Source organism: Lytechinus variegatus, chromosome 19 (assembly GCF_018143015.1).
Source record: "Lytechinus variegatus isolate NC3 chromosome 19, Lvar_3.0, whole genome shotgun sequence".
Classification (NCBI taxonomy): domain Eukaryota; kingdom Metazoa; phylum Echinodermata; class Echinoidea; order Temnopleuroida; family Toxopneustidae; genus Lytechinus; species Lytechinus variegatus.
The window spans coordinates 3,719,528-3,747,448 of NC_054758.1; the positions used below are offsets into that span (position 1 = coordinate 3,719,528).

Consider the following 27,921-nt stretch of genomic DNA (forward strand, 5'->3'; position numbering starts at 1 on the left):
AAATGGAACATATAATATATGATAAAAATGAATGTGACGCAATCGCAATACATTTGTAGGACCAAGACGGAGTTTGTAAACAAATGTATAACGGTAAAATTAATGACAAGTTGTTTGCAAATCATTTAAAATTGGACTGCCTCATTTTGCTTTAAAACTGGTTTCTGTATTTCTGTTGCTGGCAGTGAAAAAAAAAAACGCATTCATGGCCTTTTAATGCCATTTCCCCCAAACAGACACAAGTATGCCTATCATAATTACTCCCTCAAAATATACAAAGACACATAAATAAACGAGGAGGATATTACAGAGACGTATGCTAAATTACGGGCCTGTATTATTGCACAATGGATTTATTTAGCCTAATTTATTTTACAACCAGAGAAATTCCCTTTTGCAATCTTCCAACTCAACTTAACCCTAGTTCGCCGGTGGAGTATATTGCGGGGGCGCAAGGAGGAAAAAATAAGGACATGGGGGAAAAAAGGAAACGCAAAAACATGGGAGAAAAATGACGGATCAATTTCATGAACAACCGCAAAAATCGCCATGAAAGATGGTACGGGCGCGATTGCACCGTTGATAACATCATCATTTGATCGTTATTAAGAGGGGAGCAATTTTGTCGCCATTCGCCAAAATCACTGTAGGGCATTTAAGCAATCACTTGGCAGACGCTTTTTATAGCGCAGAGAATCTATGGTCAAGAGCCAATCAATAATGACGATAATATAGGGTATTTATATTGCGCACATATCCACCCTGTTAGGTGCATGCTCAAGGCGCTCCTATATTACCAGGCTAAGCTAGGCGTTCATAGCGCACACAGCTTTTTAAGGAATTACTTCCTCCTACACAGCAAAAACTGTGGTGTTAACCGGTGTACATAGAGGATCACACCACTTATTTTACACCGGTGTTAAATTGGTGTGTTAGTTTTACACCTATAGGTGTTATTACAACACCTTTTGTTGTTATATTTACACTCTTTAGTGTTATGTTTAATCTCTAGGGTGTAATTTTAACACATCAGGGTGTGGTCCTCTATTAACACCAATTGGTGTCAGTTTTAACACCGCAGTTTTTACAGTGTACCGGTACCCATTTACCTCACCTGGGTTGAGTGCAGCACATTAATATTGCAAAGAATTCTTTGTCGATAACCAGTGAATCAAAACAGCAGTGTCGTCTGGACAAACGACTTTCTTTTGCAGTTTTTCGTCCTGTCCGAATCTTCAGACCATATGCTGTCCCGCCGGTTCCACCAGCTTTCGACAAAAACCTCTCAGCTGTCCATTGTGATTTGACTTGCATATTCAAAGGAATTGCTGCGTTGTAAAAAGCGTCTGCGCAATGATTGCTAAAACAGTATTGAGTAATAGGGAGTCATTTTTACGCCACCCATTCATCCACATCGTGCTGCACTCGACCCAGGAGAGGTAAATGGGTACCTAGCGGGAATTTATTCCTTGAAATGCCATCGCGCTGTAAAAGGCTGCGGGGCTAAAGCCAGGGTAATAATATCCAATTAAGCGCATAGGGACGCATTTGGCAGTGATATGCGGTATACAAGCATGTTGGTATTATCATTATTACCCAGGGCACTATTTTTCATAGCTAACATACACCACTACAGTTTGCCATCCATGCGTTGCAACATCCACTTTGCAGAGAACACGAACTCTGGCAGCAAATTCACATTTTTAGTAATAAATAATTTGTATCCTGAAAAAAGACATCTTTTGTTGCTGCATTTTTTTCTCTCTTCAAAATATAAAGGAGAAAATCGCCGGTGATAAAGGAATGCCTCTCTCGAGTGTAAAATCACATTTTTTTTAAATATTCTTTTCCTGAAATATAAATCTTATATCCAGATTTTTCCTTTTCTTCTCAAAATATGAATATATAGAAAGGATTATATGTGGAAGAGAAGGCTCCCTCTTCGATTGGCAGTGTATGATGAAACAAAAATAAAATTCAGTTCATACATAAAAGAGGAACAATATGTATAGTTCATTTTTGTTTCAATACTATTAATGCTCAAACTCCTTTTACAAAGACAAATTAACCAAACCAAAAAAGATCGTAAACGTGTAAAGTTTTTGAATAAAGATCAAATGTATCCCTATTCAAAGGAAATGGCAAGATTTGACAAACATAATATGGCCTTAACTTTTATGACATAATGCAAATATACCGGTAAAGGAAAATCATTTTCCCCAACAAAAGCTGTTGTTATGATAATATATTTCACTGCATCATTCTGTAATGTTAGCATTCATAAGTTTAAAAATCAGATATGAATAAAAGTACTCCGATCAACAATATAATTTGGTAAAAGGATCTTTGAAATAGAAAATAATATAAAATTCCTATAAAAAAAGAACATTAATGTCATCCAAATACAAAAATACATAATTACACTATAAATTCAGGTATAGATATACATAACTAAATAAAAATTACAAATAATATTTCTAGCACTATTGATGATCTAACATTACATTATTTTCATCTTGTGTTCATGAAATCTTGAAATGTTTTCATCTGTAACTTTTGTAACCTTTGGTTAAAAAATGAATCAGTCGTTGATCGAAGATGGCGCTATTTGATACGCATTAACATTAAAAAATATAAAGGAAACGTACACACACTTTACACTATGGAACATAAACATTCACATGCTTTGCATGATAATAACAAACAAAAATCCATGATGCATGAAGGCCTATTTACTTTTTTAGGTTAAAAAATGAAGATTAAGTGAACATAATTGTTGCAATTTACACTGTCCATCTTCCCTTCCACAAATATCAATATGTATATATATGGCTGGCTACTGGTGAGTAGCCAGCCAGCCAGCAAAGAACGCCATGCATTCACGGATTCCGATTGGATCCCAAAAGGGTTCAATGGCTACACCTGTGTCGAGCGTGGCAAATCTAGACAAGTGCCCCTGTGACGTTTCGCTCAAGTGACATGTGTGTCACAACGCGATGGCATCCAAGTGAGTTGGAATTCATCATCCCCGTTCTGGCTCTACTCGAGTCTCATGCACTCACTGAATGGATCCCAATCTTAACAACCTGCACTTGGGTAGAGTGAGGCAAATGTAGATAAAAGCCATTGTGAAATCCATAGCCAGTAACACGGGCGACTGATCCAATAAACTACAACACCATAAAAAAAATCTCTGTTGATGACCTTAAGATTCATCGCCCACTTTGGCAGTGTTTAGTATTTCTCTATCAACCCCTCGGCCATGTAAAACAGGCAACCTTTTGGTTGACGTCAAATTTATTACATAGGCAATATGATGGCCATTACTGAGGATGTTTCAAAGGCTTTTACAGATTCTGGTGACATACCTTCAAGGCCATCACTTCATATGCATGTCTGTGACTCGAAACTGTGTCTATGGCTGAATCAGTTTTTAATGTCCATGTTACAGTCTTCAGTGTGCATGGTGTGGACGTATATGGGATCAACCTTTAACATCACCATCCGAAGGACATAACCTTGCACTTCTGATCAGTCTATAACTATTACATGTAGATCCTCATGGCTACACACCACGACGCCTTATTAAACTCCATCTGATAAACATAGGCCTAGACATTGGTTTTGAAGGGTCAAAATACTTCTTGATTCTGCAACAAGTCTTCCTATTCAAAGCTCTGACGCCCTCTACGTTCGTATGTTGGTTACATGTTACCGGTTACCACATCCACCACCTTATGTTTATCAGTAAGTTGTTACCAACTGATCTGACGGCCATGGAGTTGAATAATTGCATAACTCAAAGCATTATATAAGACCAAGACATGAAACTATATGTATGACAAGTTAAATTTCGTCCAAGTCGAACAGAGTTCTCAAGTCCCAAGAGATTCGACTTTGGCAGAATCACCTTGCATACTATTATTATATATCACTCTCTGGTCATCACACTGGTTATCACTCACTATCGTTGTCCTCAGAATCGCCTTGGATGGCTTGCCCGTTGCTGCTGGGTTTTGCCAGAGAGGCATTCCCATTTGGAACCCGTACTCCGAGTTCATAGTCGTTTCTTCTTCCCCGGCAGCTGCGTCGATATCTCCGCCGAATCACCACACCGATGGCAAAGATAATTGACATTGAGAAAACCTGTAGAAATGATAAAGAAGACAAACTTTTGTATTATAGTAATGTAGCTGACACCATGTCATATCTATCATGAGAATTTACGACCTGGGTCCCGTAACACAAAGATTAGCGATTAGTCGCTAAATGAAATGGCCTATCAAGATCATCGTTGCATGCGCAATTTGCTCAGTAGACTGACGAAGAACCAATCAGAATCCGTCTTTCAAAATTAGCGATTAATAGCCAACCTTTGTGCTACGGAGCCCTGGGCTTATGATTTAGTACTATAATATGGTAACGGTGGTATTTAGGACCACTCATCGGGTGATAACATTTTCATAAACCTATCCTCCAATTAGCCGCCTAAGAGTAATGCGGATAATTCAATAAAAATTGCATTCACAAACTCCGAAAATAAGCCGCATTATTTTTACGAGCGCCCGTCCTGAAAAAGGCGGATAATCGTCATGGCAACTGGACACGCCCCCTCCGATGCGGTTGCGTTGGAAAAGGGTGACCTTGTGACCGCACCATGGCAATTATCCGCATTATTTGGAAATGCGTTCATAAACTCAAAATCTTGTCCCGATGCTGCTATTATGCGGATAATAGCAGCATCAAAATAATGCGGATAACTCTAGTCCTCCTCCAATTTTACGACCAAATTATGCGGCTAATAGCAGCATAATTGGGTTTATGAAAGGGGTTTTACACTGCCGAGTACAGCTGTTAAAGTATACAAAAACATAATTATCATGATTAATAAAGAAGCATATTCAAACTTACTTCAAATGACAAAGATGAATACTACTACCTGCGACTCGTAATAAACGTCTAACAAGCCGATTTTAAGACACCATAAATACGAAATAAGCATCCACTTTTATGGCCTATATCAACCAATTTTCTGTTGTCTTCTAGGCTTTAAGAAATATACCCTATACGTCTACTCCAAGGCAGAAATATGATTATAAAATGAAATATCTTCATTTGATAATGCTTTTTAAATGTATCAATATTGTATAGATTTTCGAAATCAAGACTGGACATGGAAATAAAAGACTACGTTGTGTATATTGGACTTATGCATATACGTTTTACTAAATTGTATTTATTATGAAATGATTTCAACAAATTTGACAAAATAAAAGCGCTAAAATAGTAGTGACTTGAACATTTTTTCTTTCTTTTTTTTTGGTAGCTGTTCACTGTAAAAATTGTGGTGTTAAAACTGACACCAGTTGGTGTTAATAGAGGACCACACCCTGAGGTGTTAAAATAACACCCTAGAGATTGAACATAACACCAAAGAGTGTAAATGTAACAGCCATAGGTGTTGTAATAACACCTATAGGTGTAAAACTAACACCACCAATTTAACGCCGGTGTAAAATAACTGTTGTGGTCCTCTATGTACACCGGTTAACACCACAGTTTTTGCTGTGTTGAAGAGGATGTGTGCAACTTGATAGGATTTAAAGGATTAAATGATTTAATTTTGGAAGGAAGGAAATTCACATTATTCTTAAAAAAAATTTCACTGAACTCGCAAAAGTGCCATTAAATACTTATGCCTATGATGCCCTAACCACCTTGGTCCGAAGGGGGGGGGGGGGATTCAATGTAGACAAATATAGTCCTTTTTTTTTGGGGGGGGGTAGTGTCAATGTAGGAATACAGTTTATTCTTAAAGAAACGACACCGTAATTCCTGCTCGACCCCATGAAAATCTTAGTTGATTTGCTTCCTAGCTTTCAAGTTTCTTCAATATTTTTAGGCTTATTGCGTTATTGGGGATATTACGTCCATGAATATAAGGGATGTAACTTACCACCACCACGACAGCAATCAAAATTTTCTTTTGGCACAACAACCGATTCCAGTCATCTGGTTGTGTTGGTGTTGGTTTTCCAATAACTGCATAAAACAAGAACATTCCAAATACAAATTATTGCCCCAACGTCTTCATACATATATTACAAACCTTTTCACTCTCCAGAGAAAATGACAACAAAATATAGATTTACCCCTACAGATGCATGTTTTTTTCTTCAAATTATTCAAATATTTAACAGAATTTGATTTTTAAAGGAATTAGTTTCTGACACACTATAGTGGTGATATATTTCAAAGGCTTTGTGTGTTTTTTTTTACATTGTTCTTTGGGCCTGATATTACCATCATGAACTGATGAAAAGTGGCCCGTGACTGCCACATAATAAACTATAATTAAATAATGTGACAAAAGGAATTAGATGGAATAGGCAGTCAAATGCAAACAAACAAACCCAAACCAAATATAGCCAGGGGGCGAAGCCACTTGCTCCTGGGACTAAAACAGGGGTTCCCCCTTCGCAGCCTGTAGGATGCAAGCTAGGGTTGTCATCCCCAAAGGGAGCCTGGTCAGCCAGGATCCAAGCAAGACAAGCGAGCAACCTTGACTTCTAGCCTCGCCTCTTATTCAACGATTTATAAATCTCTTTCAAACATGAATAATAATTCTGATCAACTACACTTTTTTTTTCAAATTTGAGGTTAAAATTTACATACAGATTAAAAGCAATAGCAAATGTCAAGTGAGGAAGGGGTTCACCTCTTCCCCGGCCACCTCCTCAACGGTCGCCCCCTCCCCGATCGCTACCTGATCGCAATTAATGGTCAAAGAGAAAAGATTCTCCTTTTTCTTGGATTATCATTGAATATCAAGCCCCCTTTTTACGGGGGGGGGGCACTTTTCACAACCTCCTGCCTAATCAGTTACATTGAATAATTTTTAACAATGCAAGGAATCTGGATTCTCGGGGGCTCTTTTTTTCAAGGGATCTTTTGAGCATTTTAGGGACTAAATCGCCTAAAGCCCCCGTGTTTATTTTTAAACGATTATTTGGTATTTTTTTAAGGATAGGAATTTATGAGTTATAAATCACTTACCAGCATCGTTTTTACTTCCATCGCCCTCAGACTCTGTGATTTGTACGGTGTTCTTCTCAGGAGTTGTTGTAGCAACGTCTTCTGAAACATAATACAGAAACAAAAATAATAGTATCGTAAAGGAAAGAAAAATTACGAAATTCTCTTAAAATGTCCAAGGTTTCAACTTTAAAATTCCACACCCTCCAAAATAATCTTCTTAAACCTGAAATAGGTACACTGTAAAAAAAAAACTGATTTTACAGAAAAATAAAAGAAGATTTTGCAGAAAGCAATACCAGAATCATTCTTTAAATTCATGAAACATGAATTTTTCTGCAATTTAACAGAACAGGTCTGTTAGAAAAGGGGAAAAGAGTGTTTTATTTAAGGAAATTTGTAAGATTACACACACCAAATACCAATTTCCTGTAAGATTACGCAATCTGGTAAGATTACAGGTGTTCTCGAGACTCTGCTGCAGGAACTTCTTTTAGTTTAAGGATAAATTTTCTAACAGTGTATCACCTGAGGCTGGGGCGAACAATATGAAATAAAAAGACAGTAAACTACTCAAAAATGTGCAGAGTCTTGACAAAGATTGAGAAAATATTTGATAAGAAATCACATTAATACCGTGTTTACACAGGGACACGGCTCGGGGGTTCGACACGCGAGCCGTGTCGAACACGGCAATTTTATGCTGTGTAAACGCGATCACTGTGATCCGCGAGCCGTGTCGAACACGGCTTTTTTGATCCGCCAAAATCGTAGGTTTCAACCCGCGAGCCGAGTCAGACTCGGCAATTTTTTCGTGTGTAAACAGAAAGCCGTGTCGAACCCTCTTGACCTAGGTCACTGCGCGCGCTTTCACTTTTGGCATTGTTGTTGTTCGCACGGACAAGATTCGATTCCGGCGGTGAATTTCCCGCCTTTAATTTGCGACGTCATAATTCTTCTTCCGTTCGAGATCCGCGAGCCGTGTTGAACTCGCCTTTTTATATGTACGTATAAACGCGATCACAGCATGCCCTCTTCGCAGCGTTCGACCCTGCTTGAGGATTCAACACTCGAGCCGAGTCATGTGTAAACACGGTATAAGTGAGCATCTGATAAAGAGACTATCAAAAGGCAAAAAGTTTGTTTTAGAGTGTTAGAATGAATCAAACAATATTGCATTCGCTGAATACATTTTGATTATTTAGGCCAATACAAAATGTACAAACCAAATCCCTTAAAAGATCGTGATCCGGAATAGCGCCACCACTCAATGAGTATAATCTTTAACAGAATCACAGAGTTTGTGGAAATTCCCCGGGGAAATGTCAACTTTTACTTTCGTATTTGTAAGCTAACTTTTAGAGGTCGACGACAATTGCTACAATACCCCCCCCCCTTCTCTCTCTCTCTCTCTTTCCCACGACCGGCGCCTGTAAAACCATAACGGGATTTTTTTATAATGAGATCTATACATTGTTTGAAATTTCTGTTAAAAGGGTGAGAAAAAATCAGAATAACAGATCATTACATTACACAATGATCATCCCCTCTTTTTTGATATACGAAAAATCCCCTATGTCATACGATATTGCGCAAGCCGACCTCTACTCCAGTTTGGGGCATTTTCAGTGTTACCATGGTGACGGGCGTAACATGAAAGATATTTTGCCACTTTGGCGACTTCAGTATATCATAAGAGACTTTCCGGTCATATTGAAATGCCTTCAAGGCATATGTGACTCCAAACAAATAATAATAATGATACTAGTAATGATAATAAATGATATTGATAATAATCATCATCATCATCGCTAAATTCGTCACTACCGTGTATATAGCATATCTTTATCATGTTTATTGAGATATTGTAGATTAATAAGTGAGAGGAAAGGCATTAGCTTTTATGGAACTGCCATTCTATATATAAATCATCAAAAATGAATGGTCTACAATGTTTATCGTGAATATGACAAAATAGGACATATAAAATAAGAAAATTATTAATATTATGGTTCTTTTTTGTACACCAATAATTTGCGAACAAAAACAAATCACAATTTTCACTAATGTTATGTATAATTCACCAAAACTTCCAAATTGATCAATCCTTTCTATATATGCATAGGCATGACTTTATCGACAGAACGAGTTTTCGTTTCCCGACAAACAGGTCTTGAACAAAAACGTCTGAAAACTCCGAACGACACTATTTCATGGAGTTCTCTTTTTTTTAGGGGGGGGGGGGGGGGGGTCAGGGTATCTGTTGGAGGTATCATGGCACCGATCCAATTAGATCAATGACTTCCTTCTTTGTCGCAAACTGGGTCTTAGAAGGAGGTCCATCACTTCAGTTTCCTTTATCATATTAAAGGAAAATGAAACCTTTGGAAGACGATAGCTTGTGTGTAAACATACAAATAAAAGAAACAGATCAATGAAAATTTTGGAAAAATTGAATGAATAAAGTAATAAGAAAGTTATGAGCATTTGAAGCCTAGATCATTATTGTAATGTAGATCCTCATATTGGCAATGCGACAAAGATGTGTGATATCACTGTGAACAACTTTCCCCATTGCTTTTGTATATATTTCACCTAAAATGCCTCTTTTTCTCACATATATCAGTAGATCATTAATCATTAAAGAGTTTGTAACATCAAAAGAAAAAGCAAAAGGAAACATTTTGGGGGTCTTTTATAGTCCATTAAAGGGAAAGTTGTTCACAAGTGACATCACACATCCTTGTCGCATTGCCAATGTGAGGATCTCCATAGCATTAGTGATGGCAATATTCAAATGCTCATAACTTTCTCACTATTTGTCCGATTTTTCTCAAACTTTCTTTGATTTTATTCTTTCATTTTTCTCTTTCCACACAAGTCCACTTGTTCCAAGGGTTTCATTCCCCTTAAGGGGAATCCAGCCTTGGCCATAAAATGTTGTGTTGTGAAGGAAAAAATAAATTAAACAGAATGGTAAAAGTTTGAAACAAATCGGGCAAGCAATAAGAAAGTTATAGCTGCTTTAAAATTGAGATCACTAATACTATGTAGATTTCAAATTGGCAACTGAGTGGGCAAGGACAACTTTCCATAGACCATGTACTTTATTATCAGGAATTTGTGGTTTTCTCCTAAGTACCCATTCCCCTGGGGCAGTAATAAAAATATAACCCAGGTAGTATATTGTTTTATGTGATATGAAAGAAAAATATAATTTGAAATAAAACTTTTGGAAAAGATGACAAGTTTGCCATAATATGTATTGGAGTACATGGAAGAGTAGTCCTTGCCTTACATCACTATGACATCCCATATGCGGCCAATTTGAAGTCTCCATGGGTATAGTGATTACCAATATTTACAACTTTCAAAATTCATAACTTTCTTGTTGTTTGTCCAATAGTATTCAAACTTTCACCTATCAACTTGTCTGATTTTTCTTTTCCAAAGAAAAAAAAAGTTTTTATTTGGGTTGGATTCCCCTTTAAGGGTTTAATGCGTACTGGTGGGTGTTCTGCGCCCCTCCCCTGAAACTCACTAAAGTAGTATTTTGGATCAGGTTCTATTTTTAACATTATGAAATTCCTCGAATATATGCAAAAATCTATGATGTGACAGAATTTATAATTATGTACAGTGTGTGTGTTTGTGTTTGGGGGGGGGGGGGTGGCTCGCTTCGATGTTTTTAGCAGCCTCTTTTTAGCAGCCTCCTCCATGTCCAACCTGATTTGTAATAATCTTGAATATAATTTTCTGTACAGGAATATTTGAAATATGTTTTGTTATTTATATATGTCAACATGTACAGAAGAAACTGTAATTGTTGAAAATGGAAATAAACGAATGAAATGAAATGTTCGTTCGGAAATATACTTCTCCAAATTTATTTTTCTTATTGGTATCTTCCTCTTGCATAAGATTATAACTAACAATGTAAAACAAAGAAAAATAGTAATGCGATTTAGTAGGTACTGCACTCTTATAGCTGTTTTTTTTTAAAGTGTTTTTAGATAAAATGACTGAATACTTTTCAATAAAATAAAAATATACTGGTATCAAAAGGGTATTGATTCACTGGTTGCTCTTGAGGTTAGTATTTTAAAGACTGATCGATGTATTAAAAGGTCTTAAGAATAATACAAAAGGGCACATAATTTACCAAAAAGTACAATTTTGCATCAATCACCGGAATTCCTAAGAGAGAAACACTAAAAATTGTGAAATTGTTGGTTTATTCCAGTTCGTCTAATGCCAATTCGTCCAATTTCCAACTGGTCTACTATCATTTGGTCTACCATCAGTTCGCTCACTATATCAACATGGTTTAATTGCCTATTCGTCCACTCACCATTTCATCTAATAACCAGTTGGCCAATAGCCATTTAGTCCATATCATTTGGTCTAATTGGACTAAGTGTCAAATGTGAAGAATGAATAAAAAAATGATATTACACCAACCTGTTATGAGACGAAATGGTCATAGACGAAATGGTGATTTGACGAAGTGCTTATTGGACTGCCCAAATGGTTACTGGACCAGATGGTTGTTGGACGAAATGTTGATGGACGGAACGGAATTAGACTAAATGAAAGTAGACCATGTGGTGAATGGACGAGTTGGCAGTAGACGAATTGGCAATTTACCAAAAAGTTTTCAATAGACATGGGTTATATTGTAACCTTGTTGTACATTGGATGGGAGACATCACAGTGAGTTCATTCTATGTTCAATTCTCAACACAAATGAATAGTTAAAGGTATTATTTAACTTTGTGAGCAGCCGATTTAAAAAAAAATTCTCAAACCAAGATGAAACATGTGTACAAGTATAGTATTAAAACTAAAAAAAAACCTGAAATCAATCATTATTGAGAATGAAAAGCGAAAAATACAAGGCAAAACCCAATTTTGTAATAAGGCGTCTTGAAGACACTTAAATTGAACACATAGGTGTATGGGATAAAATTTGGATAGTGTTTCCGGTCACTTTATTTTTCACTTTTGAAGCACTAATGATTTCCGGGCGCGATTTTTTCTGGGCTACATTTTTGTAACATATCACACACACAGGTGAAAAGTGTGACCATCTAGCTCAGATTTTTTAAAATTCAACTCAAATGTTAGCCAACCACTTTAAGTGATACAAGGTGTTTTTTCCCCAGCGTCAACAATTCAATTTGAAAGATGGGACCTGCATTATGAGTCATGCAGTTCTCCAATTGCTGCCATGCGTGCTTCAGAAATAAAGGGCGACAGAGAATAGGTGGAAAATCAAATAATAGAGATAAATGAATAGAAATCTAAACTTGACAACTGCTGGAATAAACATCGATGAATAATAATAATAATATGCACCATTTATATAGCGCTTAATACAAATGTTTCTAAGCGCTGCATACTACTACCCCGGCTTTAGAACAGCTACCTTGATCGGGCGCATCGAGCATTCAAGGAATTTGTTCCCAGGTACCCATTTACTACACCTGGTTCGAGAGTGGCAAATGTAGATAAACGCCTTGCCAAAGGACGCTAGTGCTGCGGTCGGATTTGAACCCCGGACCTTGTGGTTCACAGTCCGGAGACTTATCCACTGAGCCACAACACCTCTATACAACAAATATACAAACTGTATGCCTCAGCCTCGATGATAGTCATGCTTAATGAATTATCGGTTACACACATTTGTACTGGTCCCGAATGATGTGAAAAAGTACAACAAATACTGTGCAAATCCCCCCCCCCCCGGTCTTTATTTAAACCTGAACTCTGCGACAACAAACCACTTAATTCTGAGGTCTCAAGGCTGTGCACAGGGGTGCAAATAATTCATGATTCGTCATTATGGCCCATTATGGTCGCCAAGCATCAATGCTATCGACATTTAATAACAAATATGCGTCATGTCAAGGACCTGGCACAAAAGGAATTGTCACATATTGACGACATAAATGTTCAAAATATGCTGTGCGACGTGGGGGAGTACTGGCAAGGAAGCTACATTATTTTGTTCAGGGCCGCCATTATGTAGCATTTGTGGTTTCCCACAATGCAGTTCGAGTCTCAGAAGGGTTCAGGTTGAAAAAACAATGAAAATCTAGGAAGTGTTCACGAAACTTTTTAGCAATGCATTTCACTGCATTTAGCCATGCAGCTGATTGGATGCAGCCAAAATTACCCGGGAAATTACTGACGCAAAGCTTTATAATGCACTCGTGTGAATCTACACAGTAAAAACGAAGTGCTAATTTAGCACTTACAATGCTTGTTTAGTGACTGCACTACGAGTGCTGATTTTCTAATTTAAATTTAATCTAGAAAATCAGCACTCGTACTGCAGTCATTATACAAGCACTGTAAAAAAGTGCTAAATTACAACTTCGTTTTTTACAGAGTTTATGAGGGATAAATGGCAAAGCCTCTATGAACTTGTAGCGGTAAATTTCCTATTAATAATCTTCATTATGATAGTAATAAGGCTGAATATAATTAGAGAAAAAAAAGCATTATAAACGTGATAACGGGGTCATGGGGGCGGCGCAACAAGTTTGAACTCCCATAACAAGACCCCTTATTGGTTTATACAAAACTGTCAAAAAATGTGGACATGGTCACAGACGACATTGAAAGGTGGGGGACGGGGCTGAGCCGAAGGGGGGGGGGGTGTTGATCATGAACATGCATAAAATCACATAATCGGAAGGTCACTTTTAGGTTTTGTCCATGATTACTGAAAAGAGGGGAATAGTCCCCCAGCAGCCATCCCCCGGTTCCTTGGCCATTGGAAGATGTGAATGGGGCCTCAACTATAATTACATATTTTCAATGACCAAGTTGCTATACCATTTTGTAAAAAAAAAAATAAGAATAAAGTCGACTGAGGGGAATGTTTGAAATATACAATTTAATGACAATATAGGTGTTACGGGGCCTGATTATGTTAATCATATCAATTATCTATATCTGTTTTCAATCTGAAGTGTTTACCGGATCAATTCTGAGTATACTGTACAAGACAATATTCCTTGTCTTTTTGACATTTCATTTGCGTCATGGCACACGAACTCATAATACACAAGCACTTATTATCTGGGAAAATGTTATTCGTGTAAAGTTCAATTGATGTCATAATAACAATCATTTTCTCTTATCGTTCAGCCCATCTTTTACGAATTCTGAGTACAGATAATAAAGTCATTGAAATGATATAAATGACAATGTCGATATGCCCTTTGATCGCCGAACAAGAAGAAAATAAATCTTGGAAACAAAATCCATAATTTTTTGAACGTGAACAAAATGATTGTTGTTGTGTAGTCCAAACCCAATGGAACATAATTATCATGATCATTGGGCATACCCGCTGGCATGGCAGGGGAATATAGGCTTAGACTTCATCACCTGTAGGAGTTTTCTATTGAAATATTGACAGATGTATAAGCTAAAATATAAATGACCTTTAAGTTATGAGGTATTTTCTTGGAAATAAAACGTCACGTTTTAAAGAATTGGGTAATGTTTTCTTGAATGATGATTAGTGCACTGAATTCATTTTGATCATGATTAATTGCTTTAAAAATACCCTTTCTGTATATTGACCTATAAAGCAGGTGTGTATTGCGATGATAAAAAAAAACAATTTCGAGTCCCTCGATGTACTAAAATCCATCTAAAGTCCATCTCAAGCAAAGAACCTTAATGGTCCTTTTCATGTATGTATTCGGTTTCTGGAAATACTATATTTCACCACAATTACAATTATACGGAAAATAAATAGTTTGAATCTTCAATGAACACCAAATCTTTACTTCTCGCAACTCAAGATGTCAAATTATCTATTGCCTGGAAGGTTCATCATCGTTGATATTACATCATTCAGAAAAATGCTTTTTGGTTTTATATTGTTATGTGTTGGGAAGCTGTTATCAACCTGTTGACAATATCTGAAATCTACAAGTCGCATAAATTTGTACAGTGATCACGTGATTCAAAATGGCGACAGAAAGGTCCAAAATTTGGGGTTTATCAAGTTACCAAATATGGGCTTCAGAAGGACTCAGTCTTTTATCAAAGGCAGTATAGGGATACATTACTTTTAGCACGTTGTGAAAGTCCGCCACCTAATAACAAGTTAGTTTAGCTTTAAAACAATTGTTTAAAATTTTTGAAGATTATACAAACTTTTTAAAGCAACAGTTGTTAGATTGACGGGCTTAAAAAACGAGCCTAATTATCAAACAGGGTTTTTAAAGTGTTAAGCTTGAAAACAAAAACATAGAAAAAAACACAGAATACAGTAACGCATGATTTTAATCAATAAAACTTAAACGATTGTTTAAGATATTCACCGCTCACATCAGCCTAAAAATTATGAAGAGAGTCAAACATAAAGCATGGAAAGATTGGGGGGGGGGTACACAAACGGCTCAACCCCACCATCAAAATTATGAGTCATACGCAATCTGACGACAATGTCAGTTTATGAGTGAAAAACATGGTTACAATATAGAGTTAAGTCAGTGCATTGATTTGTCTGTTGATTATTGACATCTATCATGTTTATTAATGCAGAAAAGATGATTTGAAGCAGAATAATCCAATTTACTGGTTCTCACGGCATAATTTCCTTGGTGTATCTAGCTCAATGGATGGTCTTCCGGAGCTCAATTGTTCCTAAATATTGAAACCGAGCCAATGTTTCTAATCAATAATTGGGGTGTCATTGAAGTTTTGAGCAATTTGGGGGTATTTCTGTAGAAAAGAGCGATGGAAATCACCTTGGCGTGACGACAACACGCGTAACAAAAAATATCAAAAACATGATCATGTACACTGTTAAAAAAACCTTGATTTTACAGGGAAAATTTTTTTTGCAGAAAGCAATAACAGAATCATTCTGTAAATTCATAAAACAGGAATTTTCCTGCAATTTGACAGAACAGGTCTGTTTAAAAAGAGGAAAAGTGTGTCTTATTAAAGGAAATTTGCAAGGTTCCGTACACCGAATACCAATTTCCTGTAAGATTACGCAATATGGTGAGATTACGGGTGTTCTCGGGACTCTGCTGCAGGAACTTCTTTTTTTCTAACTCACTCTACAACAGCCGCTGATTTTAGCCGACACCATTTTGAATTTTATTTATCATCAAGTAGGGCAATGAAAATGAGGAAATAATTGACTCAGCTGTATCTGGTTTTGTACTATTTAACATTTCATTTTGTGTAAATCTAGCATTGAGCATAATAGGTGAACTCTGTAAACATCGGTTAATGTACCATGGCTAATTAGCAAGAAAATGAGAATCCACGGATGATTTGGTGATTTCGGTCTAAAAAAAGTGTAAAAAAGTTTTTTTTTCCATGTTGAATAGCGAGAATAAATAATGCACACACTGTACTTCCGGTGTTTGAGTGAAAAAAAGAAGCACCCCCCCACCCGGAACAAATTAAGTTCGATAGGTATGTTACCTGATAGCAGAAAAGCCAATTGCTAATTTTAAAACAAAATTGAGAAGAAGAAAAATCTAGGAATGAGGCATTGAGAATACATTATAAAATACAAGATAGGTTTGGGTCTGTCACGAAAACGTACATTGACTCGGACAATATTTGATTTGATTTATTGTTTTCTTCTGCATCCATGAAACATTCGTATAATACATTTTCCATAACATAATAAACATAATGTGTTAGCATATTTGGCATAAACAAAGTGTACTAAACAATAATTTCAGACAAAAATGATTAACTACCAAATTATACGATATTCACAATTTGCAGGAGAAGGATTGTCATCATAAGCAGATTGCTTGAAGAAAAATGACAACCCCAATTGTCAATATTAGCACGAGCGGGATCAGAGCATTTGGGGGAGGGGGTTTAGACGACCAAAAATCGACGTCATAATAGGAGCTAAATGACCGAATATATCTCAATTTGCAGTGAGGCCGTGCACCTATCTGATACTGATGACAATATAGGTCTCACAGGCCTAATTCATTCCCCATATACTCATGTGTTAAATTGGCACTTTAAAAAATTCATAAAAAATAAGGATGAAATTCGGGGGTCGAATGTTTACTACCAGTGGATAGGATATATATCTGGCAATCCATATCTGACCAGAAAAGGGTCCCTCGACCGGCTCATTTTAAAAATAAATTGGCGTGTTTGAAGACATCGTCGGGGGAGCAGATTCATCACCTCAAACAGCAAAATAGCCCTAATCCTTCCGCCAGTCAAAATATAGTCCAAAATTGGTGACATTTCTTCCCAATTTGGGAAAAGGAAGTTCAGTAATTACCAAAAATAGAATCAGTGTAAGATGGACAATCATATGCATACACTTTGTCAATCAGCCATATCAAAAAAAAAAAATAGCAATGGGTTGGCTCGAATGAATATCTATGGCCTGCCACTAGTGATTAGGCCCGTGAAACCAATAAAGCAGTTTTGATAAATAACGAGCGTGTCATATGAGTATAACAGCACGAAAATACTGGGTAATGATTATTTGGGGGTAGATAAAGAGGAGGAAACTGACAGATATGGCCGAATTTGGTTCAAAACTCACAAACGTTGTTGACAACGGAACCTTATACTTTGAGCAAGCAATCCTGGAAAAATGAATGAAATTAATTATGTTTTGATAAATGTATTTGTGCGATCGTATATGCACGCCTGTTTACAGTGATTGAATCAAGGTCTTATCATTTATCAATTAAAGATAAATTCCAGTTTGGGTTACGATCTCAAAATGACTTTTGACAGAATCTAATATAATGACCACCCAAGTGTCTGTTTGTATGAATAAAAAAATATGTGCCGAAGGATTCTGGGAGAAATTATGTAATTGCTGAGAAATAAGCAAAATAAGCGCGGATTCGGTCACTTCTGTCGGGTCTTTATTCCAGCAATAATAATACACTGTCCCACGTATGCCTATCTGTGTTGGTGATCTTCAGTGTGAACGTTTTTCAGCGTAGATTTCAAGATTTCACAAAATTCAGTTTATGTAACTGTACCAGATCTAGATCCTCGATGATATTCTGACAATTAAGCCTGGTTTTACAGACTTTCTCATGAAATCATCGTTTACTTCAACTACTGGCATTTCTCTTTAATTTTGGTGTTCACATTGTCTCACTCGAGAGCAATGGCCAGAGTCGGTTGACTGTCTCAGGTTGATTGACCGTCATGATTGTTAACAGAAATACTAGGCTTTCGTTCAGTCTATTGTTGTCTAATAATAATGAGAATAAATAATGATAGCTGGGGGGTGTTTCACAAAGATTTAAGTATGACTTAGGTCGCACTTAAATGTCGACGCGTACATGATATGCAACGCGCAATCTTATTGATCAATACGCAGTAGTGCGCGACGTCTTGGCATGATCTGACCAATGCTGTCATGCCTTTTATACTGCGCGCAACTAGACATTGAAGTGCGACTCTAAGTCATACTTAAATCTTTGTGAAACACCCCCCTGGATTTATAAAGCGTTTTTTTGCCTGAGGATACAAAGCCCTGATATTATTACCCCGGCTTTAGCTCGAGCTACCATCACCGACGCTCAGTGCATTCAAGGAAATAATCCTGCCAGGTACCAATTCACCTAACCCGGGACAGTACAGCACAGTGTGGATAAACTTCATACTGAAGGAAAACACGCCATGGCTAGGATTCGAACCCACGACCCTCTGTTTGAAAGGCGAGAGTCAGAACCCCTAGACCAAGGCGCGCCCACATAGACCACGGTCTACAACGGTTGTCTGAATTAAGTTCACATCAATATTCTAAATCAGAAGCTCAGTAAATTTGAATATAATCTAACTCAAACAAAGGTTATATTGACAATCCTGAAATAGCGATATCGGTATCATGTCTTCAAGATAAGGTTATATTTCGAGAATCAATTTTCAATTATTTATTGACGGTCGGGGCTCATCAAACCTTCTTACTTATTTTCTGGGAATCATTTCCAACAATTCGTTATTCTTAACATCAAATTTCCCATTATTTTGTTTTCCTGAACATTTCAACGAAATTAAACGGCAGGAAATATTCGAGAGAATATCAAATTCCCCCGATTCTTGCGATGATGCATGACTCACATCCACAAGAATTGACCTCTCAAGACACTCCCACTTTCAATACGTTTAGCCAATCTGAAGCATTATCAAGAAAAGATGTTAGAACGCAATGCACTGATCGTGCTGATTGGTCGATTATGTGAACGTTGATCCTTAATTGTCTATTTCATGTAAATTGCACTGGTTGATGCAAGGATGTTATACTGAAAGCACGGACCGACAAAGCAAGCATATAATTCGGTCTGCTTGTCGATCAAATTATAATTTTCCAGATTATATGGCTTTCTTTTTACTTACTTACTTCTTTTCAGTGTTTTAGATTATGTATTAAAATATACATGAACAAGTCGATTTGATGAAATATTCAACAAACTTATAATAAATGTTTACACAATCATGATCGAACTCTCTGTGTGCCCCTTCTCCTCCCTCTCTCTGACTTTCTAACAGGACCCCCCCCCCCCCTACTCTAAAACATTTTGTTCATCCCCCTCATGATGCACTTAAGATTGCTAAATACTATACTAACGATGCAGTGCCATAACACATGAATTTAGTAATACTATAGACACACTGCCGGCAAACATTATGTTTGATGATACCCCTTTAGAAGTTGTTTCGTTCATAAAGTTCTTAGGCATAACTGTCGATAATAAACTTTCGTGGAAATATCACATTGAAAATATTTGCAGAGCGATTTCACGCAACATCGGCATAATAAATAAACTGAAATTTCATTTTCCTCCACAAACCTTATTAATGCTTTATTCTTCTTTAATCTTACCGTATTTGAACTACGGCATTCTTGTTTGGGGCAATACCCACCAAGTTTTATTAAACAGACTTCTTTTATTACAAAAGAAGTCTCTCCGTATAATTAACCATTCTTCATTTCTTTCACATACAGATCCATTGTTTGCCGAAAACAAGCTGCTAAAAATAAATGATCTATATCTGTTTCACTTAGGCCAATTTATGTATAAATATAATAACAATTCACTTCCTCACGTATTTGATTCAATGTTCCCTCAAAATCGTTCAATTCATCATTACCCTACAAGACAGTCTAATGAGTTTCATTTACCTCTTTTAAGAACATTATTAGCTAAAAAACATTTATATACGATGGCCCGAGATTCTGGAACTCCCTTAGTGAAGATATAATTAGAAGCCCATCCCTTTGTTCTTTTAAAATGAAACTTAAAAATAATTTTCTGAAATCATACAGGTCATCATTTACTCAGTTTTAAATAATTTTATCATGAAATTCACCATTTCATGCCTCCTTAACTTATTATTTTTTTTTTTTTTGGTATAATTATCCGCGCGTTGAAGTCCTGCTGTATTATCTCTGTTATCTTTCTTTATCTCTTTTCATTTTTATTTTCATATCCTTTGTGTGTGCTTCAATTGTTTGATTGTTTCTTGTTCTTTGTTCTGCTGTTCTCTGTTTTGTAAACTTGTCTGTCTTCGTAGGCAATTCTAAAATAATTATTTAGAGGGGTCCACACAATACAAGCACTGCTTTTTAGTGGATCCCTCCATTTTCACAGAATTTTTATTTTAAAATGGTTATGATAGTTGCTTATATATATTCTGTTTTGCTTTACTTCGTTTTATAGATAAATATCAAATACTGTACATGCCTGAATTTATTTTATCTGTATAAGTTCATTGTAACTATTTTGATCACATTACTTTGTTTCTGTTGAAAATGAAAAATAATAAATTGAAATTGAAATTGCTTATATCGTTTCGAGTTACCATAGTTACGACACGGTCTGACTTGTTGACAGTTGAAGTAAAAATGTCGACCCCTCTCATGTTATATCGAATTAGTCAAGCGCATTTCACAGCAGAGCAGTGATAACAGCTCAATGACATAACAAGTATTAATCCTAAAACTAGTGTGATCACGTCCGATGGAGAAGACGTAAAACTGTAATTCCTACGTTTTCTTACATAGCGGTCCTGTAGGTAATTAAACGAATTCAACCATACAAAAAGTCATGATACAATTCCATGATTCAGCCAACACCGATTGCGTGCACATTATGTTAGTCTCATATTCAAGACACCCTATACACACATTTAGTGTCTGTTCCCGCAGACTAACTCTGAGCATCTCAGACATGTCAGAGGGAGATGAGCGACTGGCATCATGGGAATCTTGAAGGGGATTCCCCGGCATCGCGATGACGTAAAATGTCCCGAAGATTGCTTGGTGTGGGGTTGAAAGCTGAGAGGACCCCACGCTGAAAATGGGGTCTTAATATTTTAAAGGGGAAGTTTACCCTGAAGAAAACTTTGTTGTAAAAATAGCAGAAAAGTAGTAAAAAATATTGGTGAAGGTTTGAGGAAAATCTGTTAAAGTGTAAGAAAGTTATTAGAGTTCAAAATTTGGGATTTGTGACGTCATAAACGAGCAGCTGCCCCATGTGTTATGTAATATAAAAAGTATGAATTTCAAATTTTGTATGGTTCCTGATGACTTAATTTTGTTTTCTTTTCATGGTCGTGTGTGAAATGATTTGTCTATTGATATACAAAAGTTACAGTGAAAACCATTTTCAATTTTCTAAGAAAATGACATTTCATTGTTTTTTTACCATTCGCTATGTAGGAATGCTGCTCGCATATGACGTCACAAATCAAATAATTGAAATTCTAATAACTTTTTAATTATTTGATGAATTTTTCTCAAACCTTCGGCAATATTTTTTATTATTTTTTCTGCTATTTTTACAATAAACTTTTTGTCAGGGTGAACTTCCCCTTTAAGTCTTCGACGCTTTTTTTTTGCACAGCATTAAAGGAAAGTTTACGTTCGGAATTCATTATGTGGTAGGAATGTCCATCATAGCTAGTTTTATACTCTGAGGCTAAACAAACATGAGTGAATTTTCTGTAGCTTTTTCACTCCCATTCAGGTAGTGATGCAAACTTTTGATCGCTCAATTCAGAATGAATTTAGATTGAATAAACTAACATTTCACCCCAAAACGAGTTACATTCACTCAACAATAAACGAGGAGTGAAATATTCACTCGATTTTGAGAGAGTACAACCATGGTACCACTATATCAGCAAAGTGCACTGGTGTTAATCAAGGTTTAAAAAGTTGTTTAAAGAAAAATCTGGTTTCTGCAACCGCATTACCATTTTATAACACATGGCATGAACTACAACTTTTGAGACAAAAAAACAAGTAACTGATCTCAATCTTCCGCGGAGATCTTTGATTCTTTTTAAAGGCAAAAGCAGTAAATATGTTTAAGATGTTTAACCCTTTTCCATTAAAAAATATTAGTACATAAGAAAAAGGATTGCGTGCCTGTAAGCCATGGACCTATCCACGGAGGACTATCTATTGTTATTGGGGTGATGTGACAATGCTCAGCACCCCCAGTAACAATGGAATAATCCTCCGTGTATAGGTCCATGCTGTAATAATCCTCCGATTATAGGTCCATGCTGTAAGCTATTTTGCAAAAAGGTGAAAATCCAGAAAATGTCAGTTAACTTTTTTATTCCCGTATAGAGTGGGGGGGGGGGGGCAGAATGTTCATAACCATTCCCTAATCATGAGAATGCGAACTATAAGACTACAGAAATACCGACCTACTTGACCTACATTACCATAATAGGGTAACATGAATATACAAGGTGCAATAAACTAAGGATTAGATTACTAAACTGAAATTAATCATGCCGTCAAATTTAAGATGGGCGTTGATATCAATGTGATTGTATTATTTTTCACAACCAAAGCAGGAAGATCACACTCTTTTATCAAGGTCAATATCGCTCACGAATGTTATCATTACCACCGTGTTCGAGGGTGAAATGGAAAGTGAAAGTTCTGCATCATCCTGAAATTTTAAGGACAAGATCTATTGCGAAGTACTAGTCCCCTCTCCGGAGCCAAGGAAACTGGAGAGTAAAGTGTAGACCCCCCCCCCACTATCACCACCACCAATACCAATACCGCCCCTCTCCACCGCCCCCAGCCGCCACCCCACCAATCTACCAGTGAACAACATGATGCTTCACATACAGTCATGTTCACCGGCATGTTCAAGGGCATCATGGCGAGACTGTCATTATGGCGGGGAAATTGACACGTACTTGATGTCAGTCAACTTCCCATTACGCTGGTAGCAGAAGGTATGGACCTAAGGTTAGATAGTTCCATTATTATGATAAAGGTTAAAAGCAGTATTCCAGAGACAAAGCTTCTTATGGAAGGCATTGACGGGTGTTTTTTTCGGCAAAGTAGCCGACAGTTACAACATGCAGGAACTGTGCTTCTTTCCGCCAATCACAATGCCCCGTATTCTGATAGCAGGCGTATCTTAAAGGTATTGTTTAACTTTGTGAGCAGCCGATTTAACAAATTCTCAAACCAAGATGAAACATGTGTACAAGTGCATGTATTTGAACTAATAAACCCTGAAAACAACCATTATTGAGAATGAAAAGCTAAAACTACAAGGCAAACCCCGATTTTGTAAATAGGCGTCTTATAGACACCTAAATAGTACACATAAGTGTATGGGATGAAATTAAGATGGTGTTTCCGGTCACTTTATATTTCAATTTTTGAAGCACTAAATAATTATTTTTGAATGCAATTTTTTTCTGGGCTTCATTTTTGTAACATATCACAGACACAGGTGACAAGTGTGACCTTCTAGCTCAGATTTTTTAAAAGTCAAACCAATGTTAACCAATCACTTTAAACTCAGTTTTAAAGTTGTGGTTTAAGTATGGGAAGCCAAAAGTATCAAATTTTTTGATCAAGTTGTATGTTTCTTATGTTTACTGTGCTCTTTCCTGATTCATCGATGGTGAAGACAATCATCTATTCATACTTCCCAGACGTTTATGAATGATTTGAGAGCCAAATGAGCTGAAGTATGATATCTCTACTGTTCGTGATTATGTAACAATTGGCTATCCATACTTAGACCACAACTTTAAACCTGAGTTTAAGTTAAACCTTACTTCAGAATACGAGCCAATGGGTTTACGTTTGACGAACTCTTGTCGACAAAACATTAATGATACGCTCTTTTGGAGAGTTACCATAGTAACAGTGCTTCTCAGCCAATCAGAATCAAGGAAAGTTGTCATGTTCGTAAACTTGTCTTTAGAAAATGTTCATGAAACGCTCTCCTAACAATTATGCCAATAGCGCGCCAAAACGATTCTTGGTTTCTTACCAAACTAGGCTAGACACAAAATTTATTTCATATTTGTCAATTTGATTCTAACTACATTTTTATTATGAAATATGTTTGCAAGAAACATGATAACATGTTGCTTGCAAACATATTCATTTCTGGAAGAGAAAGAGGACGAGGAGGACATTTCCCTTTAAATTTCCCCTATAAAATAAAACCCTTGAAATAAAATCTTAGAACATTTTGATATAGTCAATGAAACACTGGAGTTCAAATTCTGTATCATCATGAATACTTGGATGAAATTCTTTGCTCTAACAATCACTCTATTTAGTACAAAATAAAAGGCATTCACGATCGTAGTGTAATATTTCAATCATCTGATAGAATAATAGAATCGTATAATCATGTTCTTTTGTTGGAATTTGGTGATTTGTCATGTTCAGCAATTGATCGGGAGGAATTTTTCAATCTGTAAGATCAGAATTTAATTAACCGGTGATTAGGTTCATGTATGGCTTGGTAAATACACTGGCTGAACATTGAAGAAGATTCCCAACAATAAAAGAGCACATTCATCATGTTCATGTTCAGCAATAGAGGGTTACAATGGGGGCTTAATTGTACTAATCAGTCGGGTCGCTAGCGCGTGCAAAATCACTCGGGTTTTGGAATTTTTTTCCAACGGTGTCTTCAATGGGACAAACACGCTGGGAAAATAGAATGAATTTAAAATTCGAGTTTCGTTTTAAGCCGGCAATTGCCTTGAATAAAATATACTGGACTACTGTTCTAACATAACAAACAAGCAAATTTGACTACTGTTTTAACATTCTTATCACGTATATCACCCGACGTGTACCCCCCTTACCGTCCTCCGGCAAAAGGAAAAGTACCATGTTCCTCCTTTGTCAAAAGCATCGATTGACGGAAAGATCCATCTCTTATGTGGTACCGACCTTTTATTTCTTGTCATTTTTTTTCCCCAGGAAACATGCCCCATCCCGTCTCCTCAAAGGTTTAACGAGCTATAACTTAAAGAAAAAAAATCGCAAAATATGTTTTCAGTTCAAGTTGATGATATAGCTTAAACAAACTGCAATAATGTACTATTAATACACAGTAGGAGGGTAATTATACATCACAGCTGTATATGTAAGCAATGAAATAATCATCAGAACATGCAGAAAGGGGAGATATTTTAATTAAAAAACGTCACACAATGCGAAAAACAGACGTCAATAAACGAATGAACAAAATCTAGAATGTAAATGTCAAAAAAAAATTAGCGTTTGCTGAATTTGAACTCGGCATATAATACCAAAAGAATTTTAGACATTCTGATAATCAAGCTGAAATAGTTTGCTTGTATGATAAAAGGACGATTCTGAAGCTTATTTCGAAATGGCCGTCTAATAGTAGTCAGCTGTAACGTCAAGAACGATTACATACCATAGTGGGTAAGTTACGCATCGGCTTTCCTTGGGTTAAAGGGGTACTCCGGGCTGAAGATTGAATAAATATGGTAAAAAAAATCACAAAGCAAAATGCTGAAAATTTCATCAAAATCAGAAAAGGAATCCACACTCAACAAGCCCTGCTTTTTAGTGGATCCCTCCATTTCCTCAACATTTATTCAAATAGTAAAGATGAATAAAAGAAATTATATGCAAAATTCTTTATCATGGATAGTATACAGTTATTATTATGTTTATCTAGTTCATTGTTAATATCATTATTAATATGATTATCATGTTGTTTAGTGTCTATTGGAAATATGTATTTATCTAAGTCATATTGTCATACTGTATATACTTGTATAATCATTTATGTTTTTGTAATGATTTCTTTTACTGTTAAATTGACTTGAGTTGAAATGAAAATAAACCAAACTGAACTGAAACTGAACTGATAACAAATAATGAAATTATTGAATTTTAAAGTTTAGCAATATTTTGTGAAAAAAAATTATGCAGGTCATCATGAATATTCATTAGGTGGACTGATAATGTCACATTCCCACTTTACTTTATCTTATGTTATTACATGAAATCATAATCGCTTCATTTTTTCATACATGCGAGAATAATGTGTCTCCTTATAATGAAATAAGTTGCAGCAATGAACATCGAATGCACTAAATCAGTTGTAAATCCAACTGTTTTAGTTCATGGTAGAAATAAATTTGAATAAACCTAATTTCACATAATGAAATACAAACGAACAAATGGGGATATTAAATCATCAACTTGCTAAATTAATATCCATGAAGAAATGCCTAGAAATGTTTCACCAGAATAATGCAAATCTTTAAAATGCCATAACTTTGTTATTCCTAGTCTGATTTTGATCAAATTTTTAGTGTTTTGTTTATCTGATTTTTCTCTATCTGTCTAAATCATATTCATTTCAGCCCGGATCATCCCTTTAATATTAGAATGGGATGCTGTCTGGGAATGATTATGTCCTCAATCTAATATCACGTGGTGCCTAATCGTTTTTACATCTGCCATCTACCAAATCTGCCGTAAACTATCTTTGAAAATGTGTTTATACTACTAACCATTTAAAAGTCAATGTTTCATTTAAGAATCTTGTAGATTTATTATATGGATATATATTTCTTTTTTTTTTATGTGGACGTACTCTATACCGTGAACATGGTGAGAGGATGTTACAAAGACAATGATCAATCGGAAAGGGGCCTTGTTTCACAAAACGTTTTATCAGTGGCAAGTGCAAGAAATCATCACACGTTCCGAATGGGTCAGAATCCTCGCTTCTGATTGATTGAAAAGTCAAAATACGTTAGACATTCAGAGTTGCAATTGTTAGAAATCCTTCCTGCGATAGGCCTCATGCCCTGGGAAGAGTAGACAAATACGTATGAATTGGTTAATATCTGAGGGGCAAAACAGTTTCCTGAGAAGGTTCTTAGAGTCGAAACGTGATATGATTACGATAGAAAGGAATAGAGAGGCGCAAGATTGAACTTTCTAATCGCCTAGATTTCCTATTAGACTAAAAATGTGGAAATACAGACACTAGAGGGGAAACCCCTTCAGTCTTTTCAATTTTGAAGAGTGAAAGTTTTGACAAGGTCCCATGACGAGTTTCAGACAAAAGAATGCGAAGAGTCAGCATGATTTTGAAAAATGTCAGTATATTTCATTGTCAAGGTGTTAAGCGTTGTAGCTTTGGTTTCTGTAGAACGCAGCGTTGTTTTCAAAAGCGGGGAGATTTTATCATTAAATCCTTTTTTTAAATTTCTAGTAATTAGTTGGATTACATTCATTATAAATTCAAACTTAACAGGTAATTTATAGAATACAAGTAATTGTTTTTTGGGCCAGATATATAAAGGAAGAATAAATTTCGAAAATACAATTGGGTCTATACGTGTTGATCTGATTGGGAATTCAATTAAAAATGGCACAATCAGGACTCTATTTTTGGAAGCAAAATTTCATGAATACTTTCAAAACTTGATTTGTCTGCATGATAACATGGTAACCAGTTCTCGGTTTTCCCGACATAGCACCGAGGAAAGTAGGTGGCAAATCGAATTTCCAAATATTCCATTGTTATTTTAATGTGGTTTGGTCAA

At 36.2% G+C, this 27,921-nt stretch overlaps 1 protein-coding gene across 2 annotated transcripts in view; it reads right to left on the reverse strand.

The window, feature by feature from the left end:
• Positions 1-1,623: 1,623 nt before the first annotated feature.
• The window catches only part of LOC121405921, a 40,328-nt gene continuing 14,030 nt past the window's right edge, over positions 1,624-27,921 (reverse strand). Inside the window, exons 4-6 of one of the 2 annotated variants that reach the window (XM_041596918.1) lie at positions 7,057-7,134; positions 5,957-6,042; positions 1,624-4,146 (exon numbers count right to left, since the gene is read on the reverse strand). In XM_041596918.1, coding sequence (XP_041452852.1) covers positions 3,958-4,146; positions 5,957-6,042; positions 7,057-7,134 — 353 coding nt within the window. In that variant the 3' untranslated portion in view covers positions 1,624-3,957. Of the gene's footprint in view, positions 4,147-5,956; positions 6,043-7,056; positions 7,138-27,921 lie in introns of both variants that reach the window. The other variant, XM_041596917.1, reaches the window with a different exon arrangement.